Source organism: Cnephaeus nilssonii (assembly GCF_951640355.1).
Source record: "Cnephaeus nilssonii genome assembly, chromosome: 11".
In the NCBI taxonomy this organism is placed as follows: domain Eukaryota; kingdom Metazoa; phylum Chordata; class Mammalia; order Chiroptera; family Vespertilionidae; genus Cnephaeus; species Cnephaeus nilssonii.
The window spans coordinates 5,693,031-5,716,290 of record NC_137082.1 but is presented as its reverse complement, the minus strand read 5'-3'; the positions used below and the strand labels follow the sequence as shown (position 1 = coordinate 5,716,290).

Sequence of the window (23,260 nt, the reverse complement as noted above, 5' to 3'; positions counted from 1 at the left end):
AAAAAGGAGAGGGTAGGTGTAAGAGACACGGCCAAAAAGAGGTGAGTCATCACTGAAGATGATCACAGAAAATCTAAGGTGACTCTAGAGGTATTTTTTTTGTGTGTTTTTTTTTTAAATATATTTTATTGATTTTTTACAGAGAGGAAGGGAGAGTGATAGAGAGTTAGAAACATCAATGGGAGAGAAACATCGATCAGCTGCCTCCTGCACACCTCCTACAGGGGATGTGCCCGCAACCAAGGTACATGCCCTTGACCGGAATCAAACCTGGGACCTTTAAGTCCACAGGCCGACGCTCTATCCACTGAGCCAAACCGGTTAGGGCGACTCTAGAGTTTTTACCTCAGGCCTCCAGTAACCAAAAGAGAGATAAGGGAGGAACCAAGACTGAGGGGAAAGAGAAAGGTGTAGGCTGGAGTCTTGAGCTCCACGTGGTGCAACGGATCTCCAGGGAGAGCCATCCAGTGGACTATGGAGATGGAGGTCAGGACGCACGCACCTCAGGGACATGGGTGAGGGACAGCAGTCAGGTTGTCACCGCAGATGGGTCTCTCTAGGCCCACAGAAGCAGTTGAGACAGAGGGAATCCTGGCACTGTGAGAAAAAGACGAGACAGCACCCTGGAAGGCGGGGGAGGCCAGGGCAGAGACTGGGGACGACGCAGGCAATGAGGAAGGGCAGCTAAGAGCCCAACAGGTGATAGTGGTGTGAACACTGCACCCCAACCTGCGCTCTGCCATTACTAGCTGGGCATCTGGGTGCAGGAATTACCCCCTCGGGGCCTTGCTCTGGCCTCCGTCACAGTGGACAGTAACAGTGCCATGTCGCAGGGTGACTGTGTGGTGAATGACGGAACAAGCAGAAGGGCTCAGACCAGGGTTCAGGTGAGTGTGCCCCAGATGAGTGCTAGCTAGGATCTCTTAGAGACCAGTGTCAGAGCCCAGAGAGGGAAGAGTCAGGACGATCCCAGCCCAGGAGGAACAGAGTCCACATCCTGGTCACTTTTTACCCACTGGCAGGGCAGGGCCATGAAATGCCTGGTGGGCATCCAAGAAAGGGGTCTTCAAAAACCCAAAGTGCCTAACAGTAACAAATGGTACAAACGGATCAAGCCAAGGGAAAATAAATTGTGGGGGAAAAAGAAATGTAATTCCATAACACAGTTAAAATGAATGACCAAGAGCTTTCGGATCAATGTGGATAGATCTTAAACATGGAGAAATACCAACCAGCAAGTGGCAGAATAGAGAGTGAAGCCTGATGCCACTTAGGTAAGGCTTTAAAGCACCCCAAACAAGGCACTGTCTCATTCAGGGCCGCTTACACAGCAGTGTGACTCTAAAATTCCCAGTAGGAAGGGTCACCCTGAGCTCAGGATGGCAGTTCTACTGAAGGGGAGGGAGGAAGACGAGTGGGAGTCAGGGGGGCAAAAAGCAGTCTTAACCATATCTGTAACCTATAAACAGAAAGATTGGAAGCAAAATTGCAAAATGTTAATACTTGTTGAATAAGAGCAGTGGGTATATGGGTGTTTATTACACAAACCTCTCCTGTGATTAAAATATTTCATGATATTTTAGAAAAGGAAACTTATTTTTTTAAAAAAACAAAAACACTGGATTTCACAATGAGGTGAGTTGAGTCCGTGGCTTTTGGGAGCATCTGCAGTGCAGTAGCTGAGGCCCGACTGTGAGCCCATTCAGGGGTAGAGGCTGCTGAGGCTCCTTGTTTGAGAAGCTTGCAGTAGGAAAAGTAGTGATAGTGCATCCAGGGTCAAGGCCAGGGGACGAAAAGATGAGGGAGACTTAGGTAAGATTATAATCAAATGAGCCCTAGCCAGTTTGGCTCAGTGGATAGAGCATCAGCCTATGGACTGAAGGGTCCCAGGTTTGATTCCAGTCAAGGGCACATGCCCAGGTTGTGGGCTCGATTCCCAGTAGGGGGTGGGCAGGGAGCAGCCGATCATTGATTCTCTCACATCATTGATGTTTCTATCTCTCCCTTTCCCTTCCTCTCTGAAATCAATAAAAATATATTTTTTAAAATAATAATAATCAGAAGAAAAAAGCCAATGAGAGGGCCTGGAAAAATAAGCAAGCTTATGAGACAGAAGATGGAAGCAAAGAGGAAATGAAGACAGACTTAATTAGGGAATGGGACATCCATTCCCCCGAGACATAAGGCAAGTAGCGCATGACAGCTGAAGAAATGTGGAATATTTACAGCTGATTCAGTTCTATGATTCTTTACTGAAAATATCTATAGGTAGCAGACCCTAAGCTAGGCCCCAGAGTTAAGTAAGTCCTAGCTGTACAGTCAGGGGCTCAGAGTCTAAAATGGGAGAGAAAGTATCGGTTAAAATACCCAGTGGAATCTGGGCAATCCTAAAACACACAATAAATGAGCCTAGTGAGATTGACGCAAAATCCTGGGTTCCTCCTCCAACTCACTGCTCCCCAACACATACAACCACACCTCTGTACCGCAAGTTCCTCACCTCTACAGCCAGGATGAATTAACAAGGGTGCCAATACTTCACAGGGAGGTTCGGAAGAGTAAACAAGAATCCTGGCTAATCCTGGAGCATGATGTGTGACAAGGGGAGTCCAGCAATGGGAGCTGTTAAATAGCAGCAGTCAAGGTGATAATATTGATAATATGCCCAATTTTGTTAATTTCATGCCTTACACGGAGTCACTGCATGTTCAATGGCCATGAAAGATACCTGAGGATGAACAGAGAGACAAGCTGGCCTGAGATCTGATGCTGGGTGGGACCTGGAATACCCACTCCCACATGTAAAAAAATGTACATCTTTGCTGAAGTGAGAATCCTAACTCATCAGGGACCCTCAGGCACTCCCAGCGGCCCACACTGTGGCCATCTGGAAGGGCCAGCCTCTGTGAAAGTGAGGCAGAGACTGGTGAGAGTAGGAGGGGAGGGGCATTCGGGAGGATCAAGGAGAATGAAGGGACTGGTAGGTGCCTGTGGCATCAGTGGCAGGATGGGAACAGGTGAGCCATGAAGGAGTGTGGGCTGTGCCCAAGGGCTGAAAAGAGTCTGAGGCATGTTCAGTGAGATGATTTCATCACATTTCTGTGTCTAAAGATGACAGAAATGGAGACGAGGGGATATCCTACTCCTCTCTTTATCCCCAGTATGAAGCCTCACACCTTGCTCCTTATGGGCACTCAGAACCTGTCTGAAGAAATGAATGAATGGAAGAAACCATCAGATGAGACCTGTGTGGGGGAAATGTAAGCACCTAGAGAAGAAAATGCAAAACTAATCAAAATACTGATGTTAGGAGAGTGGAAATAGGGAGACTTTTTTCCTTCTTTGAAACTACATTCAATCCTGACAAACTGTTCAACATTTAAAAGTAAGTATTTACTCTTTTTAAAATGCTTGGCTCAAGGAAGAAATACAAGTCCACATTGTAGAATTTCTTGAAAATAACAATAATGAAAACTTAGCATATCATAAAAAATTATAAATACATTTAGCCTTTGTGGAAATCCACTCCCAAAATAAACTGAAAGATAGAAATGATATAAGGCTATTTGTTGCAATAATTTTAAAGTGGCAAAAAAGTAGAGATAACCCAAATGTCTACTGATAAACAATGGTACATGTGCTCAGTGGAGTGCTATGCAGCCAGAGCAAAGGAATAAGGAGGCTTTCCCTGGACTGCTATGGGCTGGTCCCCAGGACACCCTAGACAGTGGGAAAAGCAAAGAACAGAGCAGCAAACACAGCAGCCACCTTGCATCTGAGAAGAGGAAAAGAAGGGGCAGAAGACAAGGACATATGTGAATTTGCTTAGAGTTACGTGTGTGTGTGTGTGTGTGTGTGTGTGTGTGTGTGTGTTTTATAAAGGTAAGAATAAACCAATACCTATTCAAAATGGTTTATCAGGCACTCCTAAAAAACCTGAAGAGGCAGGAGAGACAGGCAAGGGGATCAGAATGGAAGTCAGGTTTCTCTGAATATACTGACTCTGTGTTACAGCTTTTCCTGTGGAATCACGTAAAAACATTTTAACTAATTATAAGTCTAAATTAAATCAAAATGTAAATGCTAAAGCAATTCCTACAAATAAAAAAAATGAAAACAAATGAGCCTAAATGCATATCAAGCTATCAGATGCACCACGAGAAGGGTTGATGCAAGTGACTTGAAAATGTAGTACTAGTCACATGACTGTGTGTCTCCAGGGCAGATGGCCTGAGAACAAGTAATCTTAAACTACAGCCAGTAATTCTACCATAGGCTTAGTAATAACACCAGTATTTTCCTTCTGAATACACACATACATACATGTTAATACCATTAGGAAGCAAGATTCGTACTGTGTAAAAAACAATATATATATATATATATATATATATATATATATATATATATATATGTATGTATACACACACACACATCCTACATAATAAAAAGGTAATATGCAAATTGCATCACTCCGCTACGCCCATGATTGGGCCGGCTGGAGGCGCGGGGGGCGGGACTCAGGGTGGCCGATTGGCTGGCGGTAGGAGCGGGGGGGGGGGGGGGGGGGGGGGGTCGGGGACTCGCGAGTCCCCGACCCCTGCTCCTCCCGCCGGCCTAAAAGGCCGATGCTGCGGAAGGACCCATGGGTCGGCGGACGACTCTGGTGGCGGAACTCGGGGTGGCCGATTGCGTGGCTGCCGGCACCAGTTTTCCGCCAGCAGCAGTTTTCCTCTGGCCACCCGCCAATCCGAGCGCCTCCCGTTCGGAGTTCCTCTCGGGGGTAGCCGATCGTGCTGGCGGGAGGCGCTCTGATCGGCGGGTGGCCAGAGGAAAACTGCTGCTGGTGGAAAACTGGTGCGGCAGCCAGGTGAAAGTCTATTGCACGAAACTTCGTGCAACGGGCTTCTAGTATATATATAATCAAATAAGTAAAAACTCTATAAACCTAGAGTTTTTGCTTACATTTACAGTTTGAATTGGAAATATCAATATAGCTTTAGGAGGAATTTTCATTTTTTAAGAAAATCAATTGCTCTGTCACTAGAAGCAATGACTAATCTCATAGCAATGAGCATCCCAGTATCCACACTCTGGCTTCCTATTATCATATCCCTCTTTTATGGGGATATAGTATTTTTATAAGAGTTTCACAAAACTAGAATTCTAACTGTATATCTTTTCATCTGCCATTGTTATAGAAATTCAAGACAATACCATTACTCGACGCCCCCCCCCCCCCATCTCCTGTCTTCCTTTAGGTTAGACAGTCTGTCTGATGCTTCTATGACTCTAGCTCTATTTTTGTTCATCAGTTTATGTTGTCCATTATATTCCACAAATGAGTGAGATCATGTGATACTTATCTTCCTCTGACTGGCTTATTTCTCTTAGCATAATGCACTCCAGGTCCATCCATGCTGTTGCAAATGGTAAGAGTTCCTTCTTTTTTACAGCAGCATAGTAATCCATTGTGCAGATGTACCACTGGTTTTTAATCCACTCATCTGCTGATGGGCACTTAGGCTGTTTCCAAATCTTAGCTATTGTAAATTGTGCTGCTATGAACATAGGGGTGCATATATCCTTTCTGATTGGTGTTTCTGATTTCTTGGGATATATTCCTAGAAGTGGGATTACTTAGTCAATGGGAGTTCCATTTTTAATTTTTTGAGGAAATTCCATACTGTTTTCCACAGAGGCTTCATCAGTCTGCATTCCCACCAGCAGTGCACAAGTGTTCCTTTTTCTCTACATCCTCTCCAGCACTTGTCGTTTGTTGATTTGTTGATGATAGCCATTCTGACAGGTGTGAGATGGTACCTCATTGTCATTTTGATTTGCATCTTCCGGATGATTAGTGACTTTGAGCATGTTTTCATGTCTCTTGGCCTTCTGTATGTCCTCTTTCAAAAAGTGTCTATTTAAGTTCTTTGCCCATTTTTTGATTGGGTTGTTTATCTTTCTTTTGTTAAATTGTATGAGTTCCCTATAAATTTTGGAGATTAAACCCTTATCAGAGATAACATTGGTAAATATGTTCTCCCATGCAGTGGGCTTTCTTGTCATTTTGTTGGTTTCTTATGCTGTGCAGAAGCTTTTTATTTTGATGTGAAATTTGTTTATTTTGTCCTTAATTTCCATTGTCCTAGGAGATGTATCAATAAAGATATTGCTATGACATATGTCTGATATTTTGCTGCCTATGGATTATTCTAAGATTTTTATGGCTTCCCATCTTATGTTTAAGTCCTTTATCCATTTTGAGTTTATTCTTGTGTATGGTGTAAGTTGGTGGTCTAGTTTCATTTTTTTTGCATGCATCTGTCCAATTTTCCCAATACCATTTACTGAAGAGACTGTCTTGACTCCACTGTATGCTCTTGCCTCCTTTGTCAAATATTGAGCATAGTAGCTTGGGTTGATTTCTGGGTTCTCTGTTCTGTTCCATTGGTCTATATGTCTGTTCTCGTACCAGTACCAGGCAGTGTTGAGAACAGTGGCTTTGTAATATAGCTTGATATCTGGTATTGTGATCCCTCCAACTTTGTTCGTCTTTCTCAGGATTGCTGTGGCTATTCAGGGTCTTTTTTTATTCCATATAAATTTTGGAGAGTTTATTCTAGGTCTGTGAAATATGCCGTTGGTATTTTAATAGTGATTGCATTGAATCTGTAGATTGCTTTGGGTAGTATGGACATTTTAATGATGTTTATTCTACTAATCCATGAACACGGTATGTTCTTCCATTTGTTTACGTCCTCTTCTATCTCTTTTTTTCAACATCCTATAGTTTTCTGAGTACAGGTCTTTTACCTCCTTAATTAAGTTTATTCGTAGGTATCTTAATTTTTTTGTTGCAATGGTAAATGGGATTTATCATTTCCCTCTTAAAGGAACCAGGGCATCTTGGAGAAATGGCCAATTGCAGGTAAAAGTGAGCTATCCAAGTCTACTGGGTCACATCAAGAAGATTCAGGGGCCAACTTTCAGAGTTTCCCCTTGTCAAACTTAGGATAATTTGTCTGGCTGGCATAGCTCAGTGGTTGAGTATCAACCTATGAACCAAGAAGTCATGGTTCAATTCCTGGTCAGGGAGCATGCCTGGCTTGATCCCCAGTGTGGGGCGTGCAGGAGGCAATCAATCTATGATTCTTTCTTATCATTGATGTTTATATCTCTCTCCCCCTCTCCCTTCCTCTCTGAAATCAATGAAAACATATTATTTTTTAAAAAAACTAGGATAATTTGATCATCAAAAAGGATGGCTGCAATGGATAGAAACATCTAATATGCTAAAATTCACAGGTTCATAATAATACTCAAACAAATTTTTAAAACCTAATTGATAACCTTTGTAGATTATTAGGACACCGACTAATTATTCTAGAAACTGAAAAAGGGGGAAATAAAGCATTTATACTGTCTTTCCTTGGACAAACTGATTTTCAGGGTTACCAAATAGCTGAGGGAGAAATTCTTTATAGAAGAATCCCAGCTATGAAATGAAGAAGAAATGATGGGATTTGAGCATCACAAGTTTACATCCTCTAATGAAATCCTGGATGTGGCAATGATCACCCATGGCTGCTCCTGGTTGATGGGGATTTCATAATGAACAGGGAAGGCTGACAACACCTGCACCCAGCGACCACACAGCTCTCTGCTCCGACTTGATGCCGGCGAAAACACAGCAGCATCCAGAACATATGCTCACTGTACGATACAGACGTCCGACAGAGCCTCTAAATTGCCCACAGTGTGGGAAATACTGAGAATGGAGGAACATCTCGAACAACACGATGGGGACAAGATCAGCCAGATCCCAAGTGCGGGAAATCTGACAGGACTAATGGCCCAGTTTCTTCAACAAATAAATAGCAGAGGAAAAAAGGGAGGGAGACCTTTATAAATTAAGAGAGATTGAAAGACATGTCAACTAAATCCAAGTATGAACTTGTGTGTCGTCTGATTTGAACAGATTATCTGCAAAACCAGATTTATGAGAAAACTGGGGAAATTTGAACAATGACTAGATAACAGATGATATTAAGAAACTACTGATAATTTTTACACTTGTGATAATGGCACTGTCATTATGTTTTTAAAGTGTCTATATTTCTCAGAGTGTAATACTAAACCATTCATAGCTGAAATGATACAGTGTCTGGGAACTGCTTTTATCTGGGTTGGATTTATGTTGGTAAGCGAAATGAAAAAAGACTGGTCAAATGCTAATGATAGTGAAGCTGGAGAACAGTACATGAACATTCATTTTAATATTCTCTCTACTGCTATGTGTGTTTGGAAATTTCCATAATAAAAAGGTAAAAAAAGAAAAAGAAAAGCATCTCATAATAATAACAGGTGTTGTCTACTTTCCAAGGTGATTAGAGGGACAGGGCACAAACAGATCTTTTGTGCCCAAATCACCTAACTCTAAGAAGCTGCTTTCTGAATGATGAAGATCAGTTAAGTAAGACTAAAGAGAATTTGCTACAGAGATCTTAAGGTTACAATTTTTCATACCTGATTGTTTCGATCGGTCAGGTACCGCACTACAATAGGTATGAGATATTCGGAGAACACCATTGAAAAATTTGACCTGTTTTCTTGTAAAAAAATGGCAATAGGAGGAATCTGTTCCATCAGCTCAGTCCGCACTGTGGGCTCTGCAGCAATAAAAAACAACAAAGAAAAGAATTATATAAGACTACGCCAAGCATCTTATTTAGTACATACTGATAGTTTCTAGCTTTTCTTACTAAAATACTTTATCAAAAAAATTAGACAAATGCAGTTTAAAAATCATTTCCCATTCAGAGTATTTATGCTACAGACAGGCTTAAAAAGCTAATAAGCTATATGGCAATATAAAAACATAAAAAGAAGAGAGAATGACAACTCTATTATAACAAGCCATATATAAATCGAGGAGGGTGCAAGAAGTCTGCATGCTGGGCCAGCGTCCAAAAGCCATTACAACTAATGGCATATATGCCAGACCTATGGGTTGTGCTTATTTAAATTCCAGCCAGAATGTATACATTATAAATAATTCTTTCATAAATGCACTCCCCCACAATCCACACATCCCAATTATTTCTAAGGCAAAGCATTAAACAAAAGAGCAGCTTGAGCGCCAATATACCACATTAAATTTAACACAAATATATAATTGCTTCAGTGCTGTAAATGGTGACTCATTTATAAAGAGAATCCATTTAACGACTCAAAACATCCACTTGGGCCTTTTTAAAAGCATTGTGTCATAGTCTTATGAATATTTTAAACTAATATGGGAACTATATGGAAGGCTTATTTTTCCATTTTCAGTTAAAATGATCAAAACCTAAAGCAAATCTAAGGTTTCTGAAACTTTCTGAAGCTGTACACCAGTCATTATAAATGGGGGGGGTGTAGTTGTCAGTACTGGCAAACCCACTCCTCAGTCATCTGACTTATCTGTTCGAGGTGAAGGTTATATCTCAGTGTCGACTGTACAGCAGTGTGCTTTTCTTCCACGATAGCAATCGTGGAGGTAGAAAGAGAAAGAAAAATCAAGATTAATCTACAAAGATCAGAGGTGAGGGAAAGTAATGACTGGATTGTTGTAATCCTTCTTTTGATTGGCTATTTCTTAGCAACCAATAGTCTGGCAGAACTTGTGAAATACAAAAGGCCTAACTGCCAGGGCAAAGAGCATTCATAGCCGTTAGTCATTCTCATTTTCTGAAAATAAGGATCATCTGATGCCAAACAAGACACCCATTCTTCATGGCAAAATCCATTCATGGGTACACATTGCTTTAAATTTACTGATTAACAAGCAGGGTTTTTTATGTTAGCTATCATTGGTTACAAACAATTTCTTGGAAATGAGCAAGTAAAACGTGAAAGTATATACTCCTTGTACAAACCTGCATCTTCTGACAATCTGACCACAATTGCCATGACTGTTAAGAAGTCTTCTTCATCATTACCGAAGTCCCTGAAGATATCAAGTAGCCCTCTGGCAATAATCTGACTGTAGAGACGAGAAATGATACAACAGTGACATGGACAACACTGACTGCTGGGGCGCAGGCTACAGGCAGATCATACAACCAGGGAGCAAAGGAAAGTGTGTGATCTCCATCCAGAGGGGAGGAAGTGTCCAGGAACGTCCAAAGATGATCATTCCAATGTGGGTCAATAACCTACAGGGATGGGACCGTGTCTTCTAATCTGGCAGTCACTGAAGGTTTAAACTGTCCACCTGGGACAAAGGAAACCCTCTACTCCTTTTCTGACTGATTCTTCAGACCTAGACAGACTTGGAAGACAGGCCCCATGACATGGGAGGGAATTAAGTGACCAATAAATGCAGAAGGAAGAGCCCAAAGAGACATTGATGGCCACCTCTGTTTGAAATGCTCTCTACCCACTAGGTGCCAGCAGCATCCTCACCCCATGATGTGACAACCAAAAAGGTCTCCAGGGCAGTGGAGCAAAATCACCGCTGGTTGAGAACCAGCACATTAGAGGGCTCTGGGCAAAAGCTATACGGAAACTCTCTGCACTACCCTGCAGATCTTCTGAAAATATTTCAAAATTAAGGTTAAAGACATAACAAAACACAAAGACCAAAAAAAGCCACAATGAGGTAATACTACACCCACTACAAGAACTCAAATTGTGAGAGTACCTGGTACTGGTACTAGATGTAAAGATATAAAGCAACAGGAACATACTGACATTGTCAGAGAGAATGCAAAACAGCACATGTGATCTGGAAAACAATTTGAGAGTTTCTCAAAAAGTTAAACATACATTTATTATTCTCTTGGGTATTTATCTACCCAAATGAAATGAAAAAGTATGTCCACACAAAAACTTGTACACAAATGTCCATATTAGCATTTTTTTGTAATAGCCACACAATGCAAAGCTCCCAATGCTTGTCAACAAGGGCTATCCACACAATGGAATATGACTCAGCAATAAAAAGGTCTGAACTGCTGGTAACCAAAGGCACAAATATCAAATGCATTTTGCTAAGTAAGAAAAAAGCAGCCACACAGAAAAGACTACATACCACATGATTTCATATATATGAAATTCTAAAAACCTTAGAGTCCAAAAACAAGTCAGCAGTTGCCTGGGCCAATGGGGGTGAGGAAGGAAGGAGCTGACCACAAAGGGGCAAACAAGGAAACAAGAGGGTTAAGGAAATGTTCAAACTTGACCACGGTGATGGCTGTATGACTGTGTACATTTACCCAAACTCATCTCACTGGATGCTTTAAGTGGGTGAATTTCATTGCATGAAAAACAGGCCTCAATAAAGCTATTTTATACAAAGACATGGAGGAGGGGACATTCAGTGCAATCAGCAGTGGCTTACGGCAACCTGGAGGACTCGATGAGCGAGAAGAGGGACTGGCAAATAGAAAGGGGCCCCTGCTTGCCTATCTCTGTTCTCTGACTACCTGACAATCCAGGAACAACAAACATCACTTCTGGTTGTTCATCTGGAGAACTAGCTAAAGTCGAAAACCCACCTTGATTTTTAGGAAAAGGCTAGGAATGTGGAATTCAAAGAGGCAGTCTTGGCCTGCATACTACAGGAAGAAATCCATCAACTCCAGCCTGCCCGTAGAGAGACTTATACCACCCCTGGGATGAAAGGTCGAGATCTGGCAGCCAGGAGGTTTGGGAAAGTCGAAACAGACACTATAAAGTCCCTGATTACATTTCACTGGACCACATTCATGTCAGCCTCCCCTGGGAAATCAAGTAACCAAGATCCCCAATCTGCTTCTAGGGCCATAGCACAGATAGACAGATCTGCATCCAGCCTCAAGTGGTCACAGGGGACCTGCCCTCTTAAGGAAGCGAGGAAAGAGTGAGGGAGAGCCCTGAACAGGGACAAATCTACCACAGTGACTACAGATGGGAGGGAGCTAAAGACATAAAGCAATTGTTGCTTTGGGCACCAACACTTTGGAAAATCTGGCTTCTTTATGTTGCCGTGACCTGGAGAGGTCAGAGTAAGAGGAGCAGAGTCCAGAAGCATCAGCCTCAATACTTCCCCTGTCAGCAATGCTAATGAGATGAGAGCAGAGAGGACAACCTTGCATGCCTCAGAAAAGTGTCATGAAGCGTAAATGAGATTATGCGTGGGAAGCTCATAGCACGGTACTAAACACATGATAAGCCCTCGAGGGTGTCAGCCATCAGTATTACAATATAAGCAAAGAACTGCAATCAAAATGTCTATCAAAAGAAGAAAGATTAAATGAATTATGATATATCTATGCATTGACATACTATATAACCATTTTTATTTATTTATTTTTATTATTATTTTGAATTCTCACCTCAGGACCTGCTTAGAGAGAGGGAGAGAGAGAAACATCGATGTGAGAGAATCAGTTGCCTCACACACATGCCCCAACTGGAGGGATCAAGCCCACAACCCAGGCATGTGCTCTGACAGGGAATCGAACCAGCAACCTTTCAGTGCACAGGACGATGCTTAACCAACTGGGCTATACAACTATTTTTAAAGGTGCCGTGGATATGCACTAAGTTAAAGAGATGCCAGCTACAATAAATGAAAAGGCAAGGTAAAGAATTTTACATATGGTATGAGTCCGTTTCTTAACACAAATTATATTTATGTATATATGTGCAAAACATGTACACATAAAGACATATATATACATATATATACATATACATACATACATACATATATATATACTTATATATATACTAGGGGCCCGGTGCACAAATTCGTGCACAGATGGGTCCCTTGGCCTGGCCGGCGATTGGGGCTGATCGGGGCGGCTGGGGTTAGGGACCGCAGGAGGTTGGCTGTGGGAGCACACTGACCACCAGGGGGCAGCTCCTGTGTTGAGCGTCTGCCCCCTGGTGGTCAGTGCACATCATAGCTACCAGCTGGTCGTCCGGTCCTAATGGTTGCTTAGGCTTTTATATAGAGATATGTACACACACATATACATACATATATACTCACTTAGAAGAATGCACACTGAACTGTTGCCAGTCATTACCTAAGAATAGTGAGGAGAGGGGACTCTCACTATTGAACACCTAAAATTGCAAAATGTTTCAACAAGTAAGTATTATTTCCATGGATTTCTTTAAACTATAAAGAAGGAGGATGGCTTAACTTTACATGGCAATATTCCCTGGAAATGTAACCATGGAAGTAAGCTTTCCTGTTTTTGTCCCTTCTTTCCCTCACCCACTCACACAAGTTACATTCATGAGTTCAGCCCAACTGGCTCCAGACTCAGGGTAATAAGCTTGGGGTACAGAGACGAGAAGGTTCCAGGTCCTGCCTGAAGAAGCTCACAGTCAAGGCCCATAAGTAGACCAGAACACCAAGGGTGATGAACAGTGACAAGGTCCTTAAGACAGAGAAGAACATGGAGAGGAGCTGGAAAGACGAGATTGAGGATGAGCAGGCGTCGGGCTTCCAGAGAGACAAGGAAGAGTGAGGACATGGGGTCCAAATGTCGAACACCTCAGACTAAGACTTCAAGATAAGTGTGGTTATCCCCAGCTGGTTTGGCTCAGTGGATAGAGCATCGGCCCATGGACTGAAGGGTCTGGGTTCGATTCCAGTCAAGGGCACATACCTCGGTTGCAGGCTCGTGTGGGAGACAACCAATCGATGTCTCTCTCACACCAATGTTTCTCTGTCTCTCGCCATCCCTTCCACTCTGTCTAAAAATCAATGGAAAAATATGCTCGGGTGAGGACTAACAACAAAAAAAAAGGTAAGTGTGGTTAATATGCTGAAGGTCTACTGTTAGGCTTAGACATGCTTGGATAGTTAAGGAATACAGGAACTCTGTACTTTCTGCTCAATTTTTCTATAAACCTAAAATTGCTCACAAAATAAGTCTATTAAAGAGAGAGAGAAAAAAGAAAGTGAAATGAAGACTTTTTCAGACAAACAGAATCTGTGAGAATTCACTGCCAGCAGCCTTGTACTAATAGGAACTGTTAAAGAAAGTTCTGGAGGCAAAAGGATACCTGATGGGAATGGGTATTTTACAAAAAGAAATAAAAAGTATGAAAATGGTAAAAATAATGGCAAAGATAAAAAACATTTTTTTCTCATTTTAATTGACTTCCTAAAGCAAACATAGGACAAAGTATTGTAGGGTTTATGACATGTGTAGAAGTAAAATGCAGGAAAACAACAGCAGAAAAGATGGAGAGAGGAAGTAGAAATATACTGCTGTAAGGTTCTTACACTGTTTCTTGCACTATATGCAAAGTGGTATAATTTTATCTTAACATATGTTGTGATAAGTTAAAGAAGTATATTATAGGCCAGCTGACATGGCTCCGTGGTTGAACATCAGCTTGTGAACCAGGAGGTCATGGTTCAATTCCTGGTCAGGGCATATGCCTTGGTTGCAGGCTTGATCCCCAGTGTGGGGCATGCAGGAGACAGCCGATCAATGATCCTCTCTCATCACTGATGTTTATATCTCTCCCTCTCCCTTTCTCTATGAAATCAATAAAAATATATATTTTTTAAAAGAAGTATATTATAATTCCTAAAACAATCAATAGTATTTTTAGAAGAGGTATAACTAATAAGCCTATCATAGAGATCAACTGGGATTATTTTTGAAAATTAGTTTTTTCTTAAAAAGGTAGGAAAACAGCAAGAAGAATACAGTGAGACAAATAGAAAACAAATAGCAAGATGATATATTTAAATCAAGCCATATCAACAGTAACATCAAGTGTAAATGATCTAAACATTCAAACTAAAAGGCAGAAATTATTAAATTGGATTTTTAAAAAAGCAACACCCAGTCAACTACAATAATCACACTTTAAGTATAAGGCGTAGATAGGTTAAAAGTAAGTGGACAGAAATGCACCATACAGACACTAAACCAAGCTGGAGTGTATATATTAGTATCAGAAAAAGGAGTATTACCAGGGATAAAGAGGGACATTACACAGTGATAAAAAGAGCAATTTATTCAAGAAAACAGAGCAATACTCAATGTGTATGCACTCAATAACAAAGCTTCAAAATACACAAAGTAAAAACTGTTAGAATTGAAAGAAAAATAGATATATCATAATCATAGGTGCAGATTCCAACATTTCTCTCAGTAGTTGACAGAACATAAATAAAAAGATAGAAGACATGAACAGTTTTCAACCAGCTTGACCTAATGGATATTTTTATAAGATACTCCACCCAAAAACATTGGGATGTACATTCTTTCTAAGTGACCAAATTAGAGCAGATGGAACCATAAAATAAATCTCAACAAATTTGCCCTGGCCAGTTTTTCTCAGTGGTTAGAGCATCAGAAGGGTCACGGGTTCGATTCCCAGTCAAGGGTACATACCTCAGTTGCAGGCTTGATCCCCAGCCCCATCGGGACATGTGCAGGAGGCAACCAACTAATGTGTCTCTCTCACATCAATGTTTCTCTCTATATATATCTCTCTCTCTCTCCTTCTCTCTCTCTCTCTTTCACCCCCTTCCTCTTGCCTTCTCCTCCACTCTCCCTAAAAAAAAAAAAAAAAAAATCAATGGGAAAAAATATCCTCAAGTGAGGATTAAAAAAAACCCGCAACAACTTTAAAAAAGAGAAATAATACAAAGTTTGTTCTCTGATAAAAAAAAAAAAAAAGACTTAAACTAAGAATCAAATAACAGAAAAATATTTGGAAAACCCTCAAATATTTAGAAATTAAACAACACTTGTAAATAACTCACTGGTTAAAGGAAAAATCATTATGGGCACTTAAAATACTTTATACTGAAAAGTAATGAAATATGACATATCAGAACTTAAGGATGAAAATAACATAATACTTAAGTACTTATATTTAATAGCAATCTTACAATGTAAAATTCAGGTGTTACAAAAGAAAGGCAAAAAAATAAATAAATAAAGAGTTAAGCATCCCTCACAAGAAGAAAAAAGAACAGCAATTAAATTGCCCCCAAAAAATCTCCAAGGAAGAAAATGATGTAGATTAGAGCAGAAATTATTTAACTAGAAAATAAATATACAATAGAAAATATCAAAGCCAAAACTTGATGCTCTGAAATAACTAATAAAGTTAATAATCCTCTGATAAGAATTATCTAGGGGGAAAAAATAGAAAAGGCAACAATAAGCAATAACAGGTTGGGAAATGGGGCCATACTACAGATATCATGGACAATAGAGAGAAAATTACCACTTCCCAACACATAATGAAATAACAGAGCTAAGCAGTGATTATTTGAGACCACTAACATCATTAGAGGAAGGTTGGTGAGGAATTTTACAATGAAAGCATCCAACACCTGTGCCCACGGCTCAATAGTAACATCTCTAAAAGTGGGGCAGCCAGACGTTGTTTCCTGATGTTCTGTAATAAGTACATAAAACAACATATGAAGTAGTGTTTACAAACAAAACTTGATGGAGAGCATTATGCTAAGTGAAATAAGCCAGTCAGAGAAAGACAAGTACCATATGATTTCACTCATATGTGAAATCTAATGAACAAAATGAATTAACAAGCAAAATAGAGACAGACTCATAGAGAGGAGGTAGACAGCTATCGAAGGACGGGGGGGGGGGGGGGGGGGCCCGCGGGGGGGCGACTGTGTGTGGGTGGTGGAAGGATTGAGCACAAAAAGAAAAAGAAGAGAAAAAGCCATGGACACAGACAACAGTGGTGTGATTGCTGGGGGGAGGGGAGCTGAGGAAGGTGGAGGAGGGTATAGAGGGGGTAAATGTTGATAGATATAGACTTGACTTGGGGTGGTGAACATACAATACAGTGTACAGATGATATGTTGTAGAACTGTGCACCTGAACACTGTATAAATGTGTTAACCAGTGTCACCCTAATAAATTCAACAAAAAGGAATATAAATTAAAAAATTAAATAAATAAATTAATTAATTAATTAAATAAGAAAAACAAGATTTGAAGCAGAATCTAATCAAGTCTTCAAATGTAATTTTCAGTTTACAGAAAACAAAGGGACATGTTAAATTACACCGTGAGAATAATGACCACCAAATCCAAACTGTGGAAAACTCTACAAGACTAATGACCCCTTCAATAAATAAATGATGTAGGGAGAAGATGAGAGGAATAACCAATTAGAGATTTAAAGAGATTTAAGATCAAAAGGAGGAAACTGTAAAAAAAAAAAAAAAAAACTGACTTCAGAGACACAGCGACCTAATGAAATGTGTGGACCTTATTTGGATCATGAGACAAACCAGCCAACCATAAGAAGACCGTGAGACAGCCAGGGAAACCTGGACATGGCCTGGTGGGCTGGACGGCATTACTGCTCATTTGGCTGAGTGTGATAATAACACTGCAATCAGGTGTAAGTCTCACCGGATAGAATGATAGAATGTCTCCAATTTCCTTTATAATACACCAGCATAACTGCACAAAACTTCTACAGAGAAAATGGTCACCTTTTATTAGGCTTTTAAGAAAACCTAAATAAATGGAAAAATATAACATGTTTATGGATTGGAAGTCTACATATTGTTAAGAGGGCAATGGTCTCCAAATTACCTGCAGGTTCTATGCAAACCCAATCAAAATCCTAGTAGATGTTTTGTTTTGTTTTATGAGGATCTGATGAGCTTATTTTGAAACATATGGGAATGCAAAGGCTTGGGAATAACAAATCATGCCCTGGCCAGTGTGGCTCAATTGGCTGGAGCTTCATCCCATGCACTGAAAGGTTGCTGGTTCGATTCCCAGTCAGGGCAATTCCCAGTTGGGTTTCAGGCTCAATCCCCAGCAAGGGCATGCAGGAGGCAGCTGATCAATGTTTCTCTCCCAAAGTGATGTTTCCCTCTTCCTCCCTCTCTAAAATCAATTTAAAAAAAACTTTAAAAAAAAACAAAAAACAAGTCACATCAAAGAAGAAAAACAAGGTGGGAAGTCTTAATCAAATATCAAGACTTACTACAAATCTAAAGTAATCAAGATGGTATGGTGTTGGCTGAGGAGAGACAGACCACTAGAAGAGGACTCAGTCCAGACAAAGACTGTCATAAACAGGTACTGGATTATAACAGAGGAGGCACCCTAGAACACTGGGGAAAGAATGTGTTTTTGATAAGCGGTATTGTGACAATTACAGAAATGAAGCTGGACACCACTTACACACACTGAACCAAAATTAAAATCAGATAGATTATAGGCCTAAATGTGAAAGAATAAAAACTAAAGTCTTTAGAGCAATATAAAAGAATATGTTTAAGATATTGGGGTGAAGGAAGACATTTTTTAAAAGCTTCAAAATGTACTAAGGGTCAAGGAAAATGTGGATAAATGTAACTTCATGGAAATGAATAGCTCTGGTCACTAAAAGGACACCACAAGGAGAGCTGAAACTCAAGCTACAGGGTGAGGGAAGATGGTTACCATACAGAACTGACGAAGGTTTGAAATCTAGAATACACAAAGAATCTGTACAAATCGACAGGAAAAATACAGACAATCTATCTCCCCACCCCCAACAAAAAAATTTAAAAAGGCACTTCACAAAAAAGAAAAATAAAGAAATATAGAAATCCAACAAACATATGAAAAGGTGTTCAAACTTCTAAGTAAGGAAAACGTAAATTAAAACCACAATGCGATATTGTTATATATACACAACCACACTGCCAGATTGGCTGAAAATTTTAAAGCTGGCATTAGCAACTGGCAGATAAATTGTGGGACAAAGGTAGGACTGTAAGCTGATGCACCCACTTTGGAAAACTGGCATTGTCACTAAAGTAGGTTAGGGTGCTCATCACACAGTAGTTCTCTCCTGGGTATACAGAAATGCCTACAATGTGCACCCAGACACAAAACTGTTCATAATAGTGAGAAAACAACAGTAGATGGAAAAATGTCAGAACACTGTTGTAAAAGAAGCAACTCAAACTACATGCAAAACCACAAAGTAACATATCCTACAGGATTTCATATATGTCAAGTTCAGAAACAATAAAATAAAGGTATATCATCTGAAGGTATATATTTAGGTGCTAAAAGTAAAAGAAAATCAAGGATGTGATGAAGATAAAAGTCAGATGGTGGGTACTGCCGGGCAGGAATGGGGGCAGACTTTAAGGATGACTTGAGTAATGGCTACATAGGTACTGGCTTCATAAAAATGCCTTAGAATTTACATGTATATTTTATCCAATTATCTCTGTGTCATATTTCACAATAACAGAAGTTTTACAGAAAATTAAAGAAAAGAGAAATTAAAGAAGAAAAATCATCTGATAATCTCAATAGATGTGAAAGAAGCATTATATAAAATTCAGACTTCATTGAGGATTTTTAAAACTCTTAGTAAGTTTATTCTATAAAGTAAATTACCTGTACTCTTCACAGAGGTCAACTATACCATGAAAGGCAAAAAAAGACTGAAAAACTATTAGAGATTCAAGGAGACTAAAGAAACATAAAAGTTAAATGCAATATGTGATGCTGGATTGGATTTTGGACCTAAAACCCAAACAGAAAACCTAATTTTATACCAGTGTGGCTAAGTGGTTGAGTGTTGATCTATGAACCAGAAGGTCATGGCTCGATTCCTGGTCAAGGCACATGCCTGGGTTGTGGGCTCAATTCCCAGTAGGGGCTGTGCAAGAGGCAGTTGGTCAATGATTCCCTCTCATCATTGATGTTTCTATCCCTCTTTTTCTCCCTTCCTCTCTGAAATCAATAAAAAATATTTTTTAAATCTGATATAAAGGACATTATTAGGACAACTGGAAAATTTTGATTGAAATCTTTATATTAAACAATAGTATTGGGTCAAAGTTAAATTTCCTCATTTTTATCATTGTACTGTGATTATACAAGTGAATGGTGAATGTCATTGTTCTTAGAAAAATGCACAATGAAGTATTTAGAGGAAAGGCAACATGGTATCTACAACTTACTCTCAAAAAAAAAAAAGTAAAACTATAGAGAGAATAAAAAAAATCAAATGTGGCAAAATGTTAACAATTGATGAATCTGAGTAAAAGATATACAATAAATAACTGTTTCTATTCTTGAAACTTTTCTGTGTGAAATTATTTCTAAAAGTCTAAAAACAACCTCTTAGCCCTGGCCAGTGTGGCTCAGTTGTTGGAGCATTGTCCCATGCACAGAAAGGTCACGGGTTTGATTCCCAGTCAGGGCACATTCCTGGGTGGCGGGTTCGATCCCCAGTCCAGGCAGATGTAGAACAAGGGGGGAGGACTTACTCTACCTGACACCTTTAAGACAAGGTGGCAATGAAGAGCTCAGATAACAGGTAGCATTTTCAATAAATGGCACTGGGTCCACTGGATACCACATGAACGAAAATATGCTACCTCGCATTATACACAAATACAGAAAGCAATTCCAGGTGGACCATCAATCCGAATGTGGAAGGTAAAACAAATAAAACTTCGAGAAAGCAATATAAGAAAATATCTTGGTGGCCTTGGGGGAGGCAAATGTTTCTTATACATGACATGAAAAGCACTAACCATAAAAGAAAAAATGGATAGATCGTGAACTACATTTAAATTAAGAATTGCTCATCAAAAGACGCCGTTCAGAGTACCATCATTTTCCGATCTGCAAAATTGGGATAATAACTGGACTCATTCAGTAGCAATTGCTGCGAGCCTGTGATGATTTAATAGATGTAAAGACATAGAATATAATTTTTTAAAGTTAGAGTGAATGGAAGGTAAGGAAAGAGACTCTGAGTGGCATCCAGTCTTTACAGAAGAATGGTGTCCTCGGGGGAAGGTACAAAGGAAGGCGGCAGGAAGAGGAGTCTAGAACGAGAGACATGCAATTGTCTGTAAGTGGAAGGAAAGGATGCGTGTAATGTGTGGGAAGAAAGATGCAGACAGAGGTACATCTGATGGAGGGAATGGACAAGAAGAGAGGCACTCTCTCTGCAACAGGAGGGAAGAAAGCTTTCAGATACAGATTGGGGCAGATTGGAAATTAAAAGACATGCCTGAGTTTCTGCTTTCTTTGTGAAACAAGAGTCAAGGTCATCTGCTGAGAGTAGGAGGCATAATCTGAGCCTGGAGTAGATTCCAGTCAGCACCACAAGGGATGACATCAGATGGGGCAGGACAAGCTGCAGGAAAGTCCCTGAAGCACAGTGCAGTCAGTAGGACGAGCCAGCAAGACTCCAAGGGGTGTGTCCCAGTCACCCACGCACTCTACCTCTCCCAGTACTGCACATGGGAGAGAAGCCCAGTTACAATCCTCATTATCTAAACACCATAAAATTTCACCCACACTCCCTTCCTGACTTACCAGGTGGTCAGTAGAACAATAATGAGAATAATGGAAAAGCCTAATATAAATGAACCCCAGCATCCTGGGGACAGCCCATAGGCCACCTCATCCATGAGTCCCCACAAAATTGTTACAGAGAAGTGACCACCAATGTCAGCCTAAACCAGACACAACAAGGGGTGTGAACATGCGAAGGACAGGTAGAACTTACCGGTTGAAGACGTTATCACTGAAAGCATACTTCTCCAGGCGAGTGAGGGGAGGCAGGTTATCCTGGCCTGGGATGTCCAAGAAAGCTGTCACCCTCATGCTGTCACAGTCTGGGCCATAGTCTTCAAATCCATCTGAAGGAGAAGAGGGAAAAAATACACTCCTAAGTGTGCATCGACGGTGACAGGTCACACCTGGGCAGAGGCATGGCCTTGCAGCCTGCTGTGCACTTCCACAGCCCTTTCCAGCTGAAGCCTGTGAGGACTGCAAAGTTGACCATCATCTAAAATAAAGGGAGGGTTCATCATCCAGGAGAAGGTGATGAGACCAGAGTCATAAAGAAAACAGAATGCCCTGCTAGTGCCATTGGTCCAATGCCTTAGTCACCTCTCCTTGCGGATGGGGCACCCCTCTACCAGGGAACTCAGAAGCAAGAAACCAAAGAAGCTCACCTATGAAAATGGCCATGGAGTTCTGTGCAAACAGGTTTAAAATTGTCAAAAGAAAAACAAGTTTGAGCTCGTAAGCAAGAATCTGACAGAAAGCATGCCCATGTCTTGTCTTGTCTTAAATGTGCCTGTCATACAGCTTCATCCACTCCATAACTCAATGCCCATGGACCCACACCCCTGGCTTGGCAACACCCAACCAGACCCTCCATGTGGATGTCTGCAAGCTCCTCTGACTCCCTCTAGCCAACAATGAGCACTAGTCACACAGACTCTTCCTCCTCAATCCTGGGCTTTCCTTCATCCCCAGCTAAGAGCAGGCACCTCGTTCCATCCAATGGAGTGGGGTGGCTGAGCCCAGGGACACTGAATTAGATTGAACCCCCCAACTACTACTTACCAGCTGTGTGACCAGAGGAAGTGACTTAACCTCTCCACGCATCCATGTTGTCCTATGGAGGCTGGCTATAAAACCTCACCCTCACCCCATCAGGATGTTGGGAAAATGAGTTCATGTGGGAAAACAGTTGTGGGAAGGGGCCTTCAGTTATGACGGGAGTGGGAGGAGGGGTTGTCACTATTGAAAAGTCAAAACCACAAGCCTGCCCTGGCTGGTGTTTCTCAGTGGTTAGCGCGTTGGTCCGCATACCGAAAGGTCATGGATTCAATTCCCAGTCAAGGGCACGGACCTGTGTTTCAGGTTCGCTCTCCATGGGGTGCGTGTGGGAGGCAACCAGTCGATATGTCTCTCCCCTCGATATTTCTCTCTCTCTCTCCCTTCCCCCAACTTCCCTTCCACTCTCTCTGAAAAAGCACTGAAAAAAAATATCCTCAGGTGAGGATTTAAAACAACAACAACAAAAACCTACAGGCCTGCATGACCTATGACTGTAGAGTCCAGATTTACACCACCTGCAAAGTGCAGGAGCCACACTGAGCTACTGGGAAGGTCACTGTCCAGATTTACTCCAATTTTGGCATCCTAGCAAGCAAAAAAAAAAAGAAGCTGTTCTAAAGAGACTGTAACAATCCAATAAGCATGAAATTTCATGAAACAATCCTGCTGAAGATAAATAGGCAATAAAAAATTTCAAACTATACATGGTTCCAAACCATCAAGAAGAGGAAGAGTTAGCAGACACAACAAAGGAGAATTTGCACCTCAAGATTACAAATATTAGAAAAGCCAGAAATGGATTATCAGTAGGATCAAAAAATAGATACCATAATGTCCTAGCCCAGTGGTCGGCAAACTCATTAGTCAAC

The 23,260-nt window shown here is 40.9% G+C and overlaps 1 protein-coding gene across 3 annotated transcripts in view; it reads right to left on the bottom strand.

The window, feature by feature from the left end:
* Nucleotides 1-23,260, bottom strand: part of LOC307107257 (serine/threonine-protein phosphatase 4 regulatory subunit 1-like) — an 80,377-nt gene that overhangs the window by 33,976 nt on the left and 23,141 nt on the right. For all 3 annotated transcript variants that reach the window (XM_079784384.1, XM_079784383.1, XM_079784385.1), the window contains 3 exons: nucleotides 21,547-21,679; nucleotides 9,921-10,027; nucleotides 8,530-8,672 (listed from right to left, as the gene is read on the bottom strand). In XM_079784384.1, the coding sequence (XP_079640510.1) occupies nucleotides 8,530-8,672; nucleotides 9,921-10,027; nucleotides 21,547-21,679 (383 nt within the window). The remainder of the gene's footprint in view (nucleotides 1-8,529; nucleotides 8,673-9,920; nucleotides 10,028-21,546; nucleotides 21,680-23,260) is intronic.